At 44.6% G+C, this 15,713-nt stretch overlaps 1 protein-coding gene and 1 non-coding gene across 2 annotated transcripts in view; both read left to right on the top strand.

The window, feature by feature from the left end:
• The window catches only part of DCAF12 (DDB1 and CUL4 associated factor 12), a 28,497-nt gene extending 24,524 nt beyond the window's left edge, over positions 1-3,973 (top strand). The window contains exons 8-9 of the mRNA XM_059411482.1: positions 1,151-1,329; positions 1,869-3,973. Coding sequence (XP_059267465.1) covers positions 1,151-1,329; positions 1,869-2,027 — 338 coding nt within the window. The 3' untranslated portion in view covers positions 2,028-3,973. The remainder of the gene's footprint in view (positions 1-1,150; positions 1,330-1,868) is intronic.
• Positions 3,974-13,988: 10,015 nt separating this feature from the next.
• On the top strand, positions 13,989-14,093 carry LOC132025219 (U6 spliceosomal RNA). Its single transcript, XR_009406484.1, has one exon. It is a non-coding gene; the product is annotated as a U6 spliceosomal RNA (small nuclear RNA).
• Positions 14,094-15,713: the final 1,620 nt, after the last annotated feature.

Below are 15,713 nucleotides of genomic sequence, written 5' to 3' on the forward strand. Positions count from 1 at the left end.
TGACAGAATGGCAGGCAGAGGCAGAGGGAGAAGCAGGCTCCCTGCTGAGCAAGGAGCCCGATGTGGGACTCGATCCCAGGACGCTGGGATCATGACCTGAGCCGAAGGCAGCTGCTTAACCAACTGAGCCACCCAGGCGTCCCAAAAATTAAAAAAATCTTTAAAAAATTAAAAATTTGAAGTATCTGGGTAGCGCAGTCATTAAGCGTCTGCCTTCGACTCAGGTCATGATCCCAGTGTTCTGGGATCAAGCCCTGAATCTAGTCGGGCTCCCTGCTCAGCAGGAAGCCAGCTTATCCCTCTCCCACTCCTCCTGCTTGTGTTCCCTCTCTCACTGTGTCTCTCTCTATCAAATAAATCTTTTAAAATATGTAATTTAAAAATTAAATGAAATCTCTTTAAGTAGGCTCCATGCCCAAAATGGAGCCCAATGCAGGGCCTGAACTTAACAGCCCTGAGATTTAAGACCTGGAGTGAGATCAAGAGACTAATGTTTAACCAACTGAGCCACCCCGGCACCCCTAAAAAAAATAAAAATTTTAAAAAAATTTAAAAAAGCTTCATGAGATTTTGGTTACTATTACAGGAGTAGCTTTCATGCCTAATAAGGAAATACTGATTCTATAGATATTATTGAGCCCCTCTGATGTGCCAAGAGACATCTTTGTATCCCATGCACTTATTTGATCCACAGATGCAATATCAGATAAAGACCTTGCACATAGTGGTTTTAGGTCAGATAAGAAGAAGTCCTTTTTAACATGATTTGTAAATAGCAGATTACCCTGTTTCAGTATAGGTTAGAAACATACTGAAAGAGAGTTTAGAGTTCGGAAAGATGACTCCACAATGAGTCTAGGGGAGGGAGGTTCTGGGTACACTTAAGGTCTTAGGCCAAAGGCATCTTAGACATCGTCAGGCCTCTAGCACTTCTCTAAGGCTTATGGAAAGGTTCCTGTTAGTGTCTGAATAGGCATTGTGCCACCAGGGTTCTCAGGTTTTCACATGAGCTATTCCTGCCATAAACACCTGGGAAAGCCACTGTGGTATTTGGAGGTGCCATGTGACCTCAGTGCCAGAGAAATACAGGTTAGCAGATTGTCAGTGTGTGCTCTCCCTACTCATTGTCCTTTACTTTTGTCTCTCTCAGGGATCCGGTCAGTGAGCTTTTATGAGCACATCATCACTGTGGGTACAGGGCAGGGTTCCCTGCTGTTCTATGACATCCGAGCTCAGAGATTCCTGGAAGAGAGGCTCTCAGCTTGTTATGGGTCGAAGCCCAGACTAGCAGGGGAGAATCTGAAACTGACCACTGGCAAAGGCTGGCTGGTGAGTAAGCCCCTTTCTGACATGGTTACTGAACAGTGACAGAAAAATTGCCTTCAGTCTACCCACCTCTTCCCACCCCCACTGATAACATCAGCCACCCACATACTTTTTTGATGGTAAGAGGCACTCCTTAGAGCAGAGGAAGGCACTCCCCCTTGATTTTGCTTCTGTGTCTACATGTCCATGGGAAAACCGAAGCCGAGTAAGATAAGCTAGTTGACTCGGGATTCCCCCCAGGTGATAATAGATCCGGAAGGAGGAGGACCCCCGCACTGTGGTGGCCACTGAATTACTAAAGAGTTTGGTTCCGGCTATCCTGAGACTTTGGGTTGGTATAGCAGTTGTTCATCCTGTTCCTGCCTCATGTTCATTTGGGAACATGAAGCTCCATTTCCCATGAACACCAGTCACAATCTCCTGACATCAGGCTAAATGCAGGACCCTCTCCTCAAGACCAGAAGGCATTCCTGTCTCTTTCTGTCCTCTTCTCTGCCCCATGGCCTAGAGGTGCTAACAGAGTCTTGTTTTTCTTCTCATAGAATCATGATGAAACCTGGAGGAATTACTTTTCGGACATTGATTTCTTCCCCAATGCTGTTTACACCCACTGCTACGATTCGTCGGGAACGAAACTCTTTGTGGCAGGAGGACCCCTCCCTTCAGGGCTCCATGGAAACTATGCTGGGCTCTGGAGTTAATGACAACTCTCTCCCAAAATGCAGAGATTTACACTAACTTCCATCCTTAGTTTTCTTGTTTCTTTTTATTTTCTTCCAGTTGTGTGAGGCCCTCATGTTAGTGGGAACAGGAGAGTTTGCCTATGGTTTAGGCACTTGACAGGAAGCTCTGTACAGAAATCTGAAGCCTTTTTTGTTGTTGGTTTTTTTTCTTCAGCTTTTGGTAATCAGAATTTTACTGTCTTTTTTTCTTTCTGGCTTCTCAACCAAACACTGTTAATTCTTATTTTTTCCTTAAGTGACACACACTCTCCCCTTTTGGTTCTTTAGGCTGGCATACTCATTCTCACCCTTACTTCACTCTTGAGAGGTAGGGCTCCTTTATAATTATGTGGTTGCTGTCAGACTTTCTGTGAAAGTTTGGGGGCTGTGTGTGTGTGTCTGTTGTGTGTGTGTCTGTGTGAGAAAGAGAACTTGGATGCCTGAAAACACTGTGTGTCACTGAAAGTACCTGGAGTAAGAATTACTTGTAATTAAAATATTTATAAAAAAAAACAACTTTATTCACAGAGTCAGCTTTGGGACTAGTCTTTATCTTGTTTTGTAAAAGTCTAACAGCACTGATTATAGGAATTAAAAACAGAAAAACAATCACCACCAGGAAAACCCTTTGAGTTAGATTGCAGGCTTCCTAGTGATGCTCATCCCAGGACTCCAGAGTGATCCGTCCCCTATCTAACTTCCCAACTTGGTGTTGCCCAGGTGAGAATACTTCTGTGTGTCATTTCCACTTTAACTTCCAATCTGCTTAGCCAGTGGCCACTCCCCTAAAACATCAGGGTTTCTATCTGGATGCAGTTCTGGAGGCTGCAGAAGGCTTGGTAGAACTTGGTAAAGAGAATCCCCATCCCAATCTTCCTTTTCCTTCTTCAAACAAGATGCGATCTGGTATCTCAGGGGCCTGGAGCAGGGGGCCTTAAGTCTGCTAACATTCACATACTCAGTCCCCTTGGCTTTGGGGAGAAACTTCTCCTTTGCCTTTCTTCTAATCTCCCCAATGGGTTTTGCTTTGCTTTTCTAAATTGGGTTCAATCTAGGAGGGTGGGGGTAAGCAGGGGGTCTATCTGTGTGTAGTGAGTCCTTCATGTGTGTAATGTTCATTTTCTTATTACAGTGGGGCTGGGGTTGAAGCCACCTCTCCCTCTCGGCTCAGCCCTGGGATGGTGGTAGGTGGCCTATAGCCAGCAACATTGTGCATGTAAAAGCATTGATGTGACTAGTAATTTGTTCCTCCCTTGAACTCTGTTTAGTCTGAGGTTTTGAAACTTGCAGGCAACTGACTGACCGTAATGTCCAGTTATTCCTTGCTTTTTACGCATCATGTTGCAGATAGCAGCTGTTCCCACCCACAGATTCCTCCTCTATTCTAAGCACATACTCTGCTTCTGTCAGCAGCCTATCCTGGGGAAAGGAAAAGTCATATTTATTCCTGCACTCTAGTTGCTATATTCTCCCAGTTATCCCCCTCTGCTCTAGGTCTAAGTGGGGTGATTGAAAAAAAGAGTGCCTTCTCCTTGATAATGGGGGCTGTTGGGGGAGACAGCAAGTCCACCCTATCTTCGTGATACACCAGGTGCACACCACAGGTTCTAGAATTCTCATCTAACCTAGAGAAATAGGTGCTATAAACAGGGAATTAAGTAAAATGCTGGATACTATAGATCTTTTAATTGTCTTAATTTTTTTTCTATTAAACTACAGTCTGTAGATTTCTTAGTTCTCACAGAACTTCTATCATTTTAAACCAACTTCTATATTAAAAAAAAAAGTCTTAAGTAGGATGTTTTGTACTCTTGCCAGACCCTCTTCTGTGATGGGTAATATGTTTGATTGTTTGAGATTTTGTTTTTAAAAATGTAGCACTTGACTTTTTGCCAAGTAAAAATAAATATTCCAGTTGCAAATTGGTTTGAGTGAGCATGTATAGCCAAGGGACAGCAAGAAAAAATGATGGTTGGAGGGCTAGGATTGCTTGGAGCAGAAGAGGAACAAGAGTTCCCTCACAGTTAAAGACATGTCAAGTGCAAACACACAGATACTAAGACCTGCTTGCTTCTGGTCTCTAGCCCTGGCCCAAGATCAGTTGCTCTGGGAACCAGTGGAAGATGAATATGCCCAGGCTGAAGATGAGCAAGAAGGCTGCTAGTCCTTGCTCTGAATGACTGGATTTGAGTAAGGTGACCAGCTCCTCTCCCCCAGAAGGGTTGGTGATAGGTTCTATCTGCTTGAGTGGAGGGTTCCCTGGGAATGACTAAAAGTGGCTGCTCAGTGCCTAGGGAATAGGATATCATTTTTTTTAAGTTGGCACCACAGCTCCTAGCTGCCCTTTATAAGAGGAGGAAACAGTGACCATAGTGACTGATGCTCTTCCCAGAGCTTGTTTGGGGCTGTAGCTGAGAGAAAGGCAGACTGCTGAATCATACCACCTTCCTTAGCTGATTCTGGAAGACCCATCAGGACTGAGCCATAGAGCCAGGCAAGGCAGTAGATTCCTCTGTCACACGGTACTTGTTCCTTTTTAGGCAAGCTAGATAGAGCTGCCCTTTGCACCTGCCTTGGAGGCTGACTAGTTCAGAATGATTCATGCAGGTATCTGCCTATATGATCAAAGGCCAGAAAACAGTAAGGGGGAAGTAATTAAGCGATCAAGAGGGCTTCCTAGAGGAGAAGAGCCTTTCCCAAAATGAGATTTTTAGAATACCCAATCCATGGTATAGTGACAGGTATTTGCAGAATGTGCCATGATCAAGTTATTCCTGGGAAATGCAGATTTAAACAAAGACCTGGTGCTTTACTTCCCAACCTCAGGTTTTGGTTACTAGGGGACTTGTGTTTATGGAATATGCTCCGAGAAAGATGACGGGATATGGGAGCGACCTGACTTGGGCTCCTGTCCTCCGGGCAATCTTGGCCTGCTCCTGTTTTCTAGCCAGACTTTGCAGCAAAGTATTTATCTCACAGAAAAACTTCGTGGACTTGATAGGTTCCCTCCCTTTCCTGCCGTAGTCCCTATTCCCAAGCCATGAAAGAACTTCCTTGTTCTCCCTCAGGCCACCTGCCTCATTCCAAATGGTCTACTCCCTCCTCCCATCCTCCTGTGGATCCTCTTACAGACAGCTCTGGAAACATTCGTGCTCTAGGTTCCCTACCCTTGCCATGTTGATTAGTATTTCTAGTAATGACTCTCACGCTAGGCTTATCTGATCCAGCTGCCACACAGAAAATAACAAGTCAGGGTGTCAAGACCCTTGGCTTAGCATTGGGGTCAATTACAAGAGTCAGCCTATGACCCAAGTGTTTTTTCCATTCTAGTTGGCTGATGTCTGGGAGTCAATGGATCGGGATTGGGGAAGAATCACTCAATGTTACTTGCCATTAACCATATCTCATTTCATGATAGTGAGCTGAGATGGCTTGAAGCTTTGAAGGTAGAGACCTATACTAAGTCTGGAACCACCAATGAAAACAAGAAAGTTTGGGTTTCTTAGCTTGGTTCTTCTGCCCTTACTTCAACTCTTTCAAGGAATAATCCAAAGAAACGTGAGGAATTTGTTTCTATGCTACCACTAGAGAGAAAGGTGTGAACCAAGCTGCTCCAAATGGGGCTATAAGCCCTTTTATGATTCAGCTCTCCAAGACAGGGCTGTGAGCTGTCCTCTCAAATTCCTGCTGGGTTGAGCCTCACATCGGAACACTCCTCTTGATTAGTGTGTAATTGCCGAAGTCAGAATTTTTAAAGGATAATAATACTCATTAACTGAGCTCAGAGTCACATGTTTACTGCATTTTGTTAAGCACCACTCAGAGCTGTAATTAACATCCCTAGTGCTATGGACAGGAAGAAAACAAATGCTCAACTTCAGTCTTAAAGAAAACAAACTTCCCTCACTTGTAGCTACTTTTTTCCTTAACTGGTGGCAGCCTAACCAGAGGACTGGAAATAATAATGAGGCTCCAGGGTCAAGGCCATTTGTCTATTGCAGATAACATTGTACCTTGGCCTGAGGTGTGGAGGCAGTGCACTGCTTATGTAAGAAACATCCTTTCATCTTCACCACCACCACGCACACTCTGCTCCTCTAGGATCTTTTGCTTAAAACACTGAAAGATTATTGTGTCAACCACCATGTTTTAGTTTCCCCCATTAGATCCTCCCCCACTCCACCCGCAGCTGGGGAAGAGGTGTAGTCTACCACTGATTAGAGATAATCTTGCTATTCCGCAAGGGGAATCCACCCCACCCCCACAAGTGCTGACCAACCTCTCAGGTAAGTGTGAACCAAAAGGGAAAGGTATGGGTTCTTTTCTAGTTCTACTGCAGCTGCTTGTGGCCATGACTGAACAGGTTTTTTCCTCTCTTTAGATTGTTTTTTCATCTTCTACCATGAGAAGAGTTGAGATTAGACATTAGATGATTTCCTGGGTCTTTAACATCCACAACTATTCTAGTGCAGGCAAGTCTCAGAAGAATAGGAAGCAATCCCTCTCCTCAAGCCGTTTGTCCTCAAAGCAGGTAAATATTATAGCAGGGCTTGTTAAATTTCTTATTTTCCTAGTGACTTACAATAAAACATTGAGAATTGTGGGTTGAATAGTGTCTCTCCAAAATTCAAGTCTACCTGGAACTTCAGAATGTGGCTTATTTGGAATTGTAGATGTAACTAAGGTAAGAATCAAGATGGAGTCATATTGGGTTAGGGTAGGCCCTAACTGCAATGAGGGTGTCCCTCTCTTGCATGTGTGCTCGCTTTCTCTATCTCAAATGAATAAATCTTTTTTTTTTTTAAGATTTTTTTATTTATTTGACAGAGACACAGCAAGAGGGAGCAGAAGCAGAGAGAGAGGGAAAAGCAGGCTTCCTGCCAAACGGAGAGTCTGATGTGGGTCTCAGTCCCACGACCCTGGGGTCATGATCTGAGCTGAAGGCAGAGACTTAACAACGGAGCCACTCAGGGGCTCTCAAATGAATAAATCTCAAAAAAAAAAAAAAAAAAAGGAAAGGACATACAGGAATACACAAAGAAGATAATGTGGAGAGAAGTGGAGATTGGGGTGATATTTCTTTAAGCAAAGGAACACCAGTAGCCCACAGAAGAAGAAATTTTCTGATAATACAAAGATGAACAGTACTCACATAATAGTGCTAAGACTTGTAAAAGAAAAATTAAAGCCCAGGCGGCGCTTTGGTGGCTCAGTTTGTTAAGAGTCTGCCTTCAGCTCAGGTCATGATCCTAAGATCCTGGTATCGAGCCCTGAGTCAGCTTCCTTGCTCAGTGGGAAGCCTGCTTTCCTTCTCCCACTCCCCTTGCTTGTGTTCCCTCTCGCTGTGCCTCTCTCTGTCAAATAAATAAAACTTAAAAAAAAAAAAAAAGAAAGGGGAGCCTGGGTGGCTCAGTGGGTTAAATCCTGTGCCTTCAGCCCAGGTCATGATCCCAGGGTCTTGGGATCAAGCCTCACATCAGGCTCTCTGCTTGGCAGGGAGCCTGCTTCCTCCTCTCTCTCTGCCTGCCTTTCTGCTTACTTGTGATCTCTATCTGTCAAATAAATAAATAAAATCTTTAAAAAAGAAAGAAAGAAAAGTAAAGAAAAGAAAAAGCCCAGAACCACACTTGAATTGATTCTGCCTGGAAGATCCATTCCTTCTAGGGCCAAGGCAGTAATCCCCAAACTGCTCACCGCTGGTTCTTTTTTCCTACCTATTTCAAACTGTCTGAATATTTTTAACTTTTACTCAAGGTCATCTTTTCACAGTGCAGACTATAGAGTCAGGATGCTTTCCTATGCTGAGTTTATTGGCCAGTAACACATACAGCTATCTGCATTCCCCCTGGATTGTAGAAGATAATAGATCTAACTAAGGCCTGTCATACCTAAATTTGCTCTACTGTAGGATCTGCCTTGTACCTGCCTGTGCAGACCTAGTTACTACCCAGAGTGTGAGAAAAGATCCCCAAGATCAAGGATGCATGCATGAGTCAAGGATGGAGGATGCATGAGTCATTAGATAAAGCTGGCATTGACTTTATTGTTTCTAGGCTACCGGTTAATCTAACTGGTGCCTCTGGACTTTATTAGGAACCCTTAGCCTATTGAAATAGATTTATTGTGTTGAAAAATTATTGATTATTGACCCAGCAGTTTCACTTCTGGGAATTTTAGGAAATGTTTTAGGCAAGCATGCAAATATAGATGTATCAGGATGGTTTGTCATGGCATTAATTACAAAAAAACAAAAACACCTGGAAGTATCCTAAGTCTGTTAATAAGGAAATGGTTAAATGAAAATTAAAAAGGAAAAGAAAATGTAAAGTATTTGCAGGTCATCAGGTGCCTGGGTGGCTTGGTTAAACATCAACTCTTTTTTTTTTTTTTAAAGATTTATTTATTAGAGAGAAGGCACACACATGTGAGCAGGGGAAGCAGCATAGTGAGGGAGAGAGAATCTCAAGCAGACTCCTCACCAAGCAGGGAGGCCGATGCAGGCCTCAATCCTACAGCCATAAGATCATGACCTAAGTCAAAATCAAGAATTAGTCATTTAACAGACTGAGCCACCCAGGCACCCCAAGCATCCAACTCTTGATCTCAGCTCAGGTCTTTAAATCAGGGTTGTGAGTTAAAGCCCCATGTGGGGCTCACACTGGATGTGGAGCCTACTTAAAATATCTGCGGGGGCCTGGGTGGCCCAGTGGGTTAAACCTCTGCCCCTGGCTCAGGTCGTGATATCAGGGTCCTGGGATCAAGGGCCACATCAGGCTCTCCACTCAGTGGGGAGTCTGCTCCCCCCACCCCACCCCGCCTGCCTCTCTGCCTACTTGTGACCTCTCTCTCTGACAAAGAAAGAAATCTTAAAAAAAATTTTTTGCAGGGACGCCTGGGTGGCTCAGTTGGTTAAGCAGCTGCCTTCGGCTCAGGTCATGATCCCAGCGTCCTGGGATCGAGTCCTGCATCGGGCTCCTTGCTCCACAAGGAGCCTGCTTCTCCCTCTGACTCTGCCTGCCACTCTGCCTGTGCTCGCTCTTGCTCGCTCTCTCTCTCTGACAAATAAATAAATAAAATCTTTAAAAAAAAAATTTTTTTTTGCAGGTCAATCTCATCACAAAAAGACCACTAGCTATTATATGCCTCCTGCTGGGTTGCAACAGGAAGTTTGTTTTTAAGATTATATATATATATATATATATATTTTAAAGATTTATTTATTTATTTGACAGACAGAGATCACAAATAGGCAGAGAGGCAGGCAGAGAGAGAGAGAGGAGGAAGCAGGCTCCCTGCTGAGCAGAGAACCCGATGTGGGGCTCGATCCCAGGACGCTGGGATCATGACCTGAGCCGAAAGCAGAGGCTTTAACCTACTGAGCCACCCAGGCGCCCCTTAAGATTATATTTTTAAGTAATCTCTATACCCAGTATGGCGCTTGAACCTATGACCCTGAGATCAAGAGTCACACATTCTACCCACTGAGCCATCCAGGTGCCCTTGTGACACAAACTTAATAGAAGTACCTAAGAAGTGTTCCTGCTAGAAAACCAAACTTGATTTAAACAAACACAGATCTATCATCTCTAAGAAAATACAGTGGTAGAGGAACGTATTAATGGTATAATGGGCATGCCATTACATGCAAATACAGGATTTTCCCAAGAAACCCAGAAACTTCTAGGGAGACTGGGTAAGTTCTCCTTTGAGCTAGTGAATCCATCATCCACCCAGTAGGGGGAGCCAGAACTTAGTTCCCGAACTCTGGAGATAGCATTGCCACCTAAACTCAGTATGGTGTGAGCAAAGACGCACACAATACATGATTTTTGAGGAGGGAAAGAGAAGGGGCAGACAGAGCTTTAATACCAGTCTTGAAGGAGGGTTTTGTTGTTTGTTTGGGGATGGGTTTGCTATAATGAACTTTTCAGAGTAGCAGTCCTTGAACCAACCTCCCCTTTACATTTATGAACAGATTATTTACAAAATGATATGCACTCAACTTCTAAAAAGTGTGTGTATATGTGTTTGTGGCTTATTTTTTTTTAACATTTTTTTATTTTGACAGAGCACAGGCAGAGGGAGAGGGAGAAACAGGATCCCCGCTGAGCAGAGAGCCTGATGTGGGGCTCAATCCTAGGACCTAGGATCATGACCTGGATAAAAGGCATACATGGATTAAAGTTAGGTAGGAGGCATCTTGGAGGAAGAGCGCTGGATCTGAGGTCATTGTTCTTAGTTAAATCCTGTCTCTAATGATTAACCAGCTCGTTGGCTGTAAGCTGTTTGAATCTCTCTTCACAGATAAGGGATATGAAGATGCTTTGAAATAGTGCACAACTATAAAGCTTTCCCATGGCTCCCAACAGCCTGAGCCATCTGTTGAGATTTCACAGTCCCAGGGATGTAGCAGATCTCCCTCACTTAAGCTCAGTCCAAGTAATTGTTACTGTGGGGCAGCCAGGAGCATGGGGACTAGCTGGTGTTCACTTTGACAAAAAACTTCAACTCCTCAAGCATCCAGCCAGGCTTTTACCTAAGCAGGAACCATGGGCCTCTGTATCCCTTCTGGTTGCAGCCTCCCCTTTTAACCAGAGAGGTGAGAGGCTTAGCCAGACTGCCCATGCTAAAGTCAGAATCCATGTGTGGCCCTTCCCTCTATACACAGGTGGCTAAGCAACGCTGGAGAGAGCTCTGAGCTCTCTGAGAAATGATGGAGAGGTAACTTCTCAGATAACACTACAGACTCTGCTAAGAGCTGAGCTGGGAGAATTAGAGAAAGACGTTTCTCTGAGCCTGGGTGGCTCAGTGGGTTAAAGCCTCTGCCTTCAGCTCAGGTCATGATCCCAGGGTCCTGGGATGGAGCCCTGCATCCGGCTCTCTGCTCAGCGGGGAGTCTACTTTCCTCCTCTCTCTCTGCCTGCCTCCCTGCCTACTTGTGATCTCTGTCTGTCAAACAGATATATAAAATCTGAAAGAAAGAAAGAAATACAGACAGACAGCGGACTTTGGTACTCATACTTCTCATACATTATTGCTGATGAGGGTTAGGGAGTGACCAGCACCAGCTTTGTCCCACTGGGCATCTATAGGTCCAGGTTGGGTCCACCTGTGTTTGGCGTAGGTGCTGATTTGTGTTTGTGTTTTTCCTGAGTTCTTTTTCCAGTCCAGGTCTCACCTTCTGTAGCTGGCTGTGGCTACAGCTGGGGACAGCAGTTTTCTGCAGGGGCTCTTCCTCAGCAGGGCATGTTCAGGCCTGTAGGAACTGGCTTAACTGGCTTCTCAGAGTCTTGACTCCAGCCCAGACTCCTTTAGCTTCAGGGAAGAAGGTTTGGGGGGCGGGGGGAGGAGGAGACAAGATACAGCCAAAGGGAACCATGAAGTCTGGAAATCCCTGGACAGGTAACTTTATTCTGACGGGAGGATTCCTCAGGCTTCCCTGAAGTTCCACCAACCTATCGCCTTACGGGTCCCAGAACAGAGACTCCAGCCTCCTTTAGTTTGCATCACTTCTGATTCTCCATAAAGTTGTGCTCTTAGCGAAGACTTCCATGCACGTTCTAGCTCTCTAAAAGCAGTCATCTATGGTCAGGACTCTCTCTGTAAGACTAGATTCAGGCTCCTAAAGGTCAGGAACTGAGCTTTTATAAATTATTTTTTATTTTTTAATTGTATTTATTTATTTGAGAGAGAGATCACGAGGGGGTGGGCAGAGGGAGAGGGAGATCATTTATTTATTTATTTGAGAGAGCAAGAACCCCAGTGGGGGAAGTGGCAGAGGGAGAAGGAGAAGCAGACTCCCCGCTGAGCAGGAGCCCAACTTCTAGCTTTCTCGACTCCTGTTTTATCCTATGTTCCTGATGGTTTGCTGTATTGCACACTTTGAGGCCAAATTAAGGGGTCATAAACAGCATTATTTTAAAATTCCAGGGATGCCTGGGTGGCTCACTTGGTTAAATGTCTGCCTTTGGCTCAGGCCATTATCTCAGGGTCCTGGGATCAAGTCCTGCATAGGGACTCCTTGCTCAGCAGGGAGCCTGCTTCTCCTTCTGCCTGCTGCTCCCCCTGCTTGTACACTCTCTGGTTCTCTCTGACAAATAAATAAATAAATAAATAAGATCTTAAGAAAGAAAAAAGAAAAATTCCAGTAAATAAAATGATGAGAGACATGCTTTCCTGTACCCCTCAATCTCAGAAGCACTGAGGAGTGCTTCTGTCTGGTCTCTTAGTAACAGCGTTCCTTGTCCCTAGCTTTTGATTATGTTTAGCCAATGGAGACAAGGAGGAAGAAGGAGAGGGATGTGAGAGTGTTTATTCTCCACTATACAGTCCACCTCCTAAAAGCAGGGTCCCTGCAGACCCCTGTCAGGTATCCCTTCCCATATACTGTGCAGTGATTACATTTCCCCAAGGTTACTAGCCCTGGGATACTACATCACCTCTAGTAGCCTTTCCTTTGTTCAACTCTCTTCAGAAAACAAAACAAAATGAAAACCTCTTCAGTTATTCCTTTCTTGTTGGAACCCTGAAAAGAGGGGACAGATTCCACAGAGATATATGATTCACCACCTAATCTAGCTCTGTCACTTGTCCATTGGACCTTGACAGGTAACCCAACCTTTCTGAGCCTCATTTTCTTCATATATAAAATACTATAGTAGGCGCCTGGGTGGCTCAGTGGGTTAAGCCACTGCCTTAGGCTCAGGTCATGATCTCAGGGTCCTGGGATGGAGTCGAGCATGGGGCTCTCTGCTCAGCAGGGAGCCTGCTTCCCTCCCTCTCTCTGCCTGCCTCTCTGTCTATTTGTGATCTCTCTCTGTCAAATAAATGAATTAAATATTTAAAAAAAATACTATAGGAGGTACACCTGGGTGGCTCTGTTGGTTAGGTTTCTGCCCTTGGCTTGGGTCATGATCCCAGCGTCCTGAGATTGAGTCCCATCACGTCAGGCTTTTTGTTCAATGAGGAGCCTACTTCTCCCTCTGCCTGCCTCTCCCTCTGCCTGCCATTCTCTCTGTCTCTGTCTCTCTCTGATAGATAAATAAATAAATAATCTTAAAATACTACAGGGAGTGAAGAGGTGCTCTGAGGTCACTTTCATCTCTCCAAATTTTTGGTTCTAAGGTGATAAGTGTAGCTGCAGAATTCAACCAGGAAAACATGGACCTGAATGGAAAATTACGTAGAATTATTGCATTGAGCATTTGAGTATAAGGGTTGGGGGGTTACCCCAGACTTAGGAGTTGGTAGGGAAAAAGTCAAGAAATGCCTCCATCTATGCTGCATATATATATATATATTTTAAGATTTTATTTATTTATTTGACAGAGATCACAAGTAGGCAGAGAGGCAGGCAGAGAAAGAGGGGGAAGCAGGCTCCCCACTGAGCAGAGCGCCAGATGCAGGGCTCTATCCCAGGACCCTGAGATCATGACCTGAGCTGAAGGCAGAGGCTTTAACCCACTGAACTGCCCAGGCACCCCTGCATATATTTACTTCAAACAGTCTTTCAAGAAATTCTCTAGAGTTATGAGAGGAATCAGCTCAGTTAAGTGTTAGGCTCTTGATCTTGGCTCAGGTCATGATCTTGGTTGTGACTGAGCCCCGCATGGGGCTCTGCACTCAGCATGAAGTCAGCATGAGAGTCTTCTCCCTCTCCCTCTGCCCCTTCCCCCTTCACATCCTCTCTCTCAAAATAAAGTCCTTTTTTAAAAAAAATTTTTTTAAAAGATTTTATATATGTATTTGACAGAGACACAGCAAGATAGAGAACACAGCAAGGGGAGTGGGAAAGGAAGTAGGCTTCTCACTGAGTAGGGAGCCCGATGTGGGGCTCGATCCCAAGACCCTGGGATCATGACCTGAGCCAAAGGCAGACGCTTAACAAAAAACTGAGCCATCCAGGCACCCCTAAATAAAGTCTTTGGTGGGGGGGAAGGAGTGCTCACTTTGGCATCACATATACTAAAATTGGAATGATACAGAGAAGATGAGCATGGCCCCTGTGCAAGGATGATACACAAATTCCCGTATATATATATTTTTAAGTTTTCTGTTTTCTTTTTTTTTTTTAACTTATTTATTTGACAGAGAGAGAGATTACAAGTAGGCAGAGAAGCAGGCTCCCTGCTGAGCAGAAAGCCTGATTCAAGGTTGGATCCCAGGACCCTCGGATCATGACCTGAGGCGAAGGCAGAGGCTTTAACCCACTGAGCCACCCAGGCGCCCCTTCATAATTTTTTTTTTAAAGGAAAATGCAGAGAAATTTTCTCCTACTGCTTTTTTCTCCATTTCACTATTTCTTTTAATCTGTTTCTATATATATAGTCTCTCTCTGTATTTGTTTCCTTTCTATTTCTGTTTCTTTCCATTAAAACAAACAAAATCCAAAGACAAGACATTTCCCTTAGCACCTCCTTAGCAGGTGAGAATCAGGAAGTTCTTAAACAAAGGTACCTGGCAGGCATACAAATGTGACGGCAAGAACTGACCAGCACCTGGAGCTGCCAGTTAGAGTGAAGAAGTCCCAGATGCTGGAAACTTCCCCCTGAAGAAATTTTCCCAGGCTAAGATCAAGGCTGACCATTTACTTTAACTCTACACATTGGTCTGAATTTATTTTGGACAGAATTCACCTGGCTGTCTCTTGCTCCACTCAGGTGCCTTATACCTGTTATTTCAGGAAAAGTTGCTTAAAAACCAGATGGGATGCCTAGATGACTCAGTTGGTTAGGCGTCTGCCTTTGGCTTGGGTCATGGTCCTGGGGCTCTGGGATTGAGCCCTGCATGGGGCTCTCTGCTCAGTGGGGAGCCGGCTTCTCCCTTTCCCTCTGCCCCTCCGCCCCACTATGCTCTCCCTCTCTGGTTCACTCTCTCTGTCTCAGATAAATGAAATCTTAAAACAAAAATAAAAAAGCAAAAAGGGAGGCTGAGATTTCTCTTTAACTAGAGTTATGGGTGGCCCTAAGATTTCTAGAGCTGAAGGGACTTCAAAGACTATATATAATAGATCTCTTTGTTTTACAAATAAAGGAACTAATATCTAGAGAGAGGAAGGGTTTTGCTTAAAGTCACACAAATTAATCAAGAGTAGAGCTGGGGCACCTGGATGGTTCAGTGGGTTAAGCCACTGCCTTCGGCTCAGGTCATGATCTCAGGATCCTGGGACTGAGCCCCACATCAGGCTTTGTGCTCCGTGGGGAGCCTGCTTCCTCCTCTCTCCCTGCCTGTCTTTCTGCCTACTTGTGATCTCTGTCAAATAAAATCTTACAGAAAAAAAAAAAAAAGTAGAGCTAGTAACAGTTAAAAGGTATGTAATGCTGGGCTGTGCTCTGAGTGCTTTTCATACATCAATGCATTAAATTTTCACAACAGGGGGTGCCTGGGTGGCTCAGTGTGTTAAAGCCTCTGCCTTCGCCTCAGGTCATGATCCCAGGGTCCTGGGATTGAGACCCGAATCGGGCTCTCTGCTCAGCAGGGAGACTGCTTCCCCCTCTCTCTCTGCCTGCCTCTCTGCCTACTTGTGATCTCTCTCTGTCAAATAAATAAATAAAATCTTTATTTTTTTTTTAAAGATTTTATTTATTTGTCAGAGAGAGGGAGAGAGAGCAAGCGCAGGCAGACAGAATGGCAGGCCGAGGCAGAGGGAGAAGCAGGCTCCCTGCC

The sequence above is a fragment of the Mustela nigripes genome, chromosome 9, assembly GCF_022355385.1.
Source record: "Mustela nigripes isolate SB6536 chromosome 9, MUSNIG.SB6536, whole genome shotgun sequence".
In the NCBI taxonomy this organism is placed as follows: Eukaryota; Metazoa; Chordata; class Mammalia; order Carnivora; family Mustelidae; genus Mustela; species Mustela nigripes.